At 32.7% G+C, this 5520-nt stretch overlaps 1 protein-coding gene across 6 annotated transcripts in view; it reads right to left on the reverse strand.

The window, feature by feature from the left end:
- Positions 1-650: 650 nt before the first annotated feature.
- The window catches only part of LOC109862072, a 24048-nt gene continuing 19178 nt past the window's right edge, over positions 651-5520 (reverse strand). For 4 of the 6 annotated variants that reach the window (XM_020441968.1, XM_020441966.1, XM_020441969.1 and 1 more), the window contains 3 exons: positions 2852-2927; positions 1398-1939; positions 651-1244 (listed from right to left, as the gene is read on the reverse strand). In XM_020441968.1, the coding sequence (XP_020297557.1) occupies positions 1140-1244; positions 1398-1939; positions 2852-2927 (723 nt within the window). In that variant the 3' untranslated portion in view covers positions 651-1139. Of the gene's footprint in view, positions 1286-1397; positions 1940-2851; positions 2928-5520 lie in introns of all 6 variants that reach the window. The other 2 variants (XR_002251083.1, XM_020441967.1) reach the window with 2 other exon arrangements.

The raw sequence follows: 5520 nt of genomic DNA on the forward strand, positions 1-5520 counted from the left end.
TACAAGTGAAATTTAAGAATTGAATTTTCAATTAAAAAAACTCACTTGTAAAAATTTACAAGTGAACTTGTCATAGGTGTTTACATATATATGTATACACGTACAAGTTCCGCTCAACATCCTGTGAACGGCTCGTATCGGCCTTATATTTTCATTGATTTTATATAAGTTGGATATGATTTTATGCAATCGTGTAAAATCAGATCCGAAATTTGGCGCGATCTAATTTTGTATAATCATATATAAATATAAGAAACCGTATACTATCGTACATAATTTTATATATTTATATAAAATCATATCCAACTTATATAAAATCATATTTGAGTTATATAAAAGTTTCTACGATGATACAAAATTACATCCAATTTACATATAATCCTATATGATCACATGAATTTCCATGTTTTCTCGAGCTTTCAAACAAAAAATTAGCTCTATAGTGGGTTTTTCCTACTATAAAAAGTATATTTATTTTGCACCATAAAGTGAACAATTTTTTATGCAAAATCGAAAAACGTAGGTTACATGATAAATGAACATTATTTTCTTTATTTAACAGTCATAATCCATTATAAATGTTGCAATTACTTGTTAAAAGTATAAAAATATAAACACATAAAGATCAATATATTTTTTAATAGTCAGAATTGAATTAGATTTTTAATCTGTACGAGCACAATCAGTGCAAAGCGCTGCACGGTGGTCATCGCACATATAATGCCGGCATAAAAGGCACATCGTTCTTGTTTTTTATCTTAAAAAAAAGTTTTTTTATCTACATGTAAGCCCAAATTTTTGAGAGAAAAATGAACAAAAATTTGATATACGAAAAATGAAAATTTCATAAGAAAAACATACATACTCTACACATGGGATAACTCCTAACCCAAAATTTCGAACTATAACTTCTCTTGAATCAGGAGCAGACTGACGCTCCGTGAGTACGCCTAAGTGTTCCAACAAAAAGAGACACATTTCGACAACCGATAAATGGCGCCACAAGTATGATTTTAAACGATTTACGTAGCTTAATCTTTGTGCAAAAAGTGCCTGGGGTAAATTCTACCCCAGGTATAGGTTAAGGGTTAATTTGGATCTAGTTAAATCTATTTTTATATTTTTTTATCTCGTCAAATTTAAATTAGATCTAATTCATTTTTTCCCGAGCAAGACGCTTGGTTGTCCGTTATCCCGCGCATTGACCAGTCAATCCTAGGACCGCCTGTTCTTCGGGCTTTGACCTAACATGTGCATTTACTTAGTTCTTATGTATATAATATACCTAATTGTAAGTAAATACGTAAATAATTAGTTTAGGTTGTTTATTCTTTTACTTAACATGTTCAAATGTATATAAAAATGTCTTTGAGATTGTATTAAAATAATACACATACCGAAATCTTAGCAGCTTGCCAAGCGACATCATTCTTCTTCACGTTTGCCTGTTTTAGTAAATTGTCAGATATTTTTGAATAATTCTTGCACCGATTAGGTCCTTTCACTATAATGTGCATACAACTATCATACGTGTCATTAAGAATATGTGGCACTTTTAACGAGATTGTAGAATTAAATTCATTCGGTACGTCGTGCAAAACGTCATCGAACGTTGCGGTTGACGGTGTCTGTACATTTACGTAATTGTACGGACTGGTCTCGTTTGTGATTGTCATAGATCGAATATAAATTCGATACAATGTTGACGGATATAAATGTAAACGTTTGGTATAATTACGCATATATTCTTTCACTGGATATTCGTATTTGTTTATCGCGGTTGATTGAGAAATGCGCTGTTTCAGATATGAAGTACTTTCTTCTACATTGATGAGAAAACATTGTAGGTGACGATTTGTCTTCCAAGGATGATACCATAGTAAATCGATTATGCTGTTATCGTGTAATGTATAAATAACAGGTGCAGGTTTGTCTGGCTCTGCAAGACATTTTCAATATACAGGGTGTCTGACAACAAACAAACAAGCCGACGTGTGTAGATAGATCGGGTCATTCTGAACAGAAACATTATTTACCATTTTGCAAAATTTGCAATAGTTAGTGAGATATGAATTAATAAATGTGAACTAATAAGCGCGCGGGGGACAATGATCGGACTTTATAGGCGTGCTATTATCAGCTCTACGCTTTACTTCTCGCTCGCCGCTGCTTGCTGCGTACCGCCGAATATCGCCTACTCGCAAGAAGGTAAGTCGCGCCGCGCTTGTTTGTTTTTTCGCCTCTCGTTGCTAAGACATTGCATGAGAAAAATCATTTTTCTTTACAGCTGAGAATCGTGCACGTCTATAGAGTCCGATTATTGCCTCCCGCGCTCTTATTTGCACACTCTTAGTAATTCATATCTCACTAACTATTGCGAATTTTGCAAAATGATAAATAATTTTTCTGTTCAGGATGACCCGATCTACATACACACGTCGGCTTGTTCGTTCGTTGTCAGACACCCTGTATAATCTTCATCACAAACTTCATGACTTTTGTTAAACCAATCTTCAAGTTATTTGCTTATTTGTATCTTAACATTACGAAAAATAAGAGCAACATATATAGTATGCTAAATTAAATATCGATAGTAAAAATCGATAAAAAAGTTTCTTGTAAAAGTTATTGCTGCACTAGAAGTTCACAAAAGTGGAAAAATATTATAAGAGTGTAAAATGTAAGTATAGAAAAATTTCCAAAGAGTACGTTACACATAGATATTGTGTTTAGAATCTTAAGTAGAATACAGTTTATAATAAATAAAACTGAAAAAACTGAAAATGTTTTACGTATAAAGTTTAAAAGGTTGTCAATACATGTCATGTATTTTAATTCTTACTTTACTTACTTGTAGTAGTAAACATTTCCTGAGATACGCCAACCGGTAGACTTAAAGCTGTATGATTTTTATGTATCTCAAAAATCTGTAACATTTTATTTTAACTTGTGTATTATTCTATATATACATGTTGTATGAATATATACAGTTTTTTGTTACTTATATATATCTATACAGCACAGAAACTTGCAGTTACATTGCAGGAATATCGCAATATTGCAGATTGCGCGGTAATATTTCTGTGACATTATAGGTATTAGGTAACATATAATACATATTTCGACGTAAAATAATAGCAAAATTGTTAAAATCTTGCACAAACATTGCAAAACACTGCACATAACTTATTATAGTCGCGTTTACAAGACATGACAGTCATTAACTTTTGAGAAATTAATTAATTCATCAGATATAGAAATATGTATCATAAGTTTTATATTTATTTCAATAATTTCGGTATCGCAATGTTTGCATTGAATGCATTTGTCGCCATTATCGCGCATACGCGGAAAAGAATCTTACCTGATTACGTTGACTATACTAACAAGGGGAGTACCAGAAGTGGTTATTGTGAAATTCGATGCCAATTGTTTTGGTGATTCTATAGGTCAAAAAAGTTGTTCCATGTTCAGCCGTTTGTTCCAATGGGCCTTAGTTTTCAAGTTTTTAATTTTGAAAAAACACGGCTTTCTTAGGTGCACCGGAAAAGTCGTTCTGTTAAGTCTGTTTGCAAGCGGCTTCGAGCCGTGGCTCACAGCCGATTTCTTCATACCTTTCGATAGCTATCCTCTGGATAAATTCCTCTGAGAACCAATAAGGAGAACCAATTTTGGGAGATATCTTCTAGATAAAGTTATCGAAAACTTATCTAGAAGTGAAAAAATTGGCTGTCAGTGAGTTAGGTGCTTGCATTGTAATGGCTAGTCTACAATGGGAGTAGACAGTATAGAGTAAGAAGTAAGGTTCTTGGAGTTCTTTTATTTTTGTCTATACAAGTAATTATTTTGCGGTTTTTAACACACGTCTTTCATTGGCTAACAGTAAAACAGTAGGTAGTGCGAAATGGGAATTGCCCATTTCATAATTCCCGTTGTTTCTTCACCGAAAAATAGTTTACTCTCTACTCCTACAGCCTTACAACCTTCATTGTAGACTAGCCATAACTCGAGGCATGCGGGTTTGAGTCCTGCAATCAATAACTTTTTTTTTTGTTCTTGTTGAATGTATGTTACATTGTGTTATATATGTTTTTGCATTTTATTTAATGTGTATTTAAAATTATATGTAAGAAATATATAATATAAAGTTTTGAATATATCGGAGAAGAACAAGACAAATTAAAATCTTATTGCAAATGTTGTTGCAGAAAGTTATTTATTCAGTATTTGATTTATTTGACGTACATTGTTGAGGGTGATACATATCATAAAAACACGGAAAACTGAAATTTTCTGCAATTAGAACATTGTATAAACGTCGCTATGCCACATGAACATTTATTTTTCCGAATGTCTAGTGGAAAACAAATTTGATTTACATTAGAAAATACAGGTCTTTCCAAAGTCAATTTTGAAGCGTGCAAATCGAATCATGTTATTGAAAAAATTTGATGACAATTGTGAATGTATCAACGAATGAATCTTGATCGCGTCTTCTCGGGTTGACAGTTGACGGTTTTGTTGCAAAACATGTGTGCAATCCTGTATTCGTTTTACGAAATTTTTTATTTGTCGGAAAAAGTACACGTCGGAAAGACCTGTATTTTCTAATGTACATCAGATTTGTTTTCCACCAGACATTCGGAAAAATAAATGTTCATGTGGCATGGCGTCGTTTATACAATGTTCCAATTGCAGAAAATTTCATTGTTTTCCGTGTTTTTATGATATGTATCACCCTCAACACTGTACGTCAAATAAATCAAATACTGAATAAATAAGTTTCTGTAACAACATTTGTAATAAGATTTTAATTTGTCTTGTTCCTCTCCGATATATTCAAAACTTTCTATCATATATTTCTTACATATAATTTTAAATACACATTAAATAAAATGCAAAAAATATATAACAATGTAAAATACATTAAAAAAAAAAGTTACTGATTGCAGGATTCGAACACCTGCATGCCTCAAGTTACGATACAAGCACCTAACCCACTAAGCCACTCGAAGCCACTTGCAAATAAACTTAACGGAACGACTTTTCCGGTGCACCTAAGAAAGCCGTGTTTTTTCAAAATTAAAAACTTGAAAACTAAGGCCCATTGGAACAAACGGCTGAACACGGAACAACTTTTTTGATCTATAGAATCACCAAAAAATTGGCATCGAATTTTACAATAACCACTTCTGGTGCTCCCCTTATAAGTGTGCTGAGTTAGTTTTACTGGGCTCTGTTTTTAGTTTATTTTTTGTTGATTACATTAAGATATATTATATAGATATTGTACAAGGCAAATGTAGATATTACAATAAGGCAAGGCATAATTGGAAGAAAAGGACAAAAAAACTAAGTATATACCCAGCAAACATTTCGGTCACAGAACCATATCCATCTGTGTCCTCAGTAGGATATGGTTTGTTAATCATGTCTGTCAACATGTGAAATGTCAAAATGCGACCAAAATAATGACAGAGTCTGCCACAAGCAAAGCGAGGCCAAATTATCGCCAAAGTG

Source organism: Pseudomyrmex gracilis, unplaced genomic scaffold (genome assembly GCF_002006095.1).
Source record: "Pseudomyrmex gracilis isolate BER0280 unplaced genomic scaffold, ASM200609v1 scaffold_1333, whole genome shotgun sequence".
Lineage (NCBI taxonomy): Eukaryota > Metazoa > Arthropoda > Insecta > Hymenoptera > Formicidae > Pseudomyrmex > Pseudomyrmex gracilis.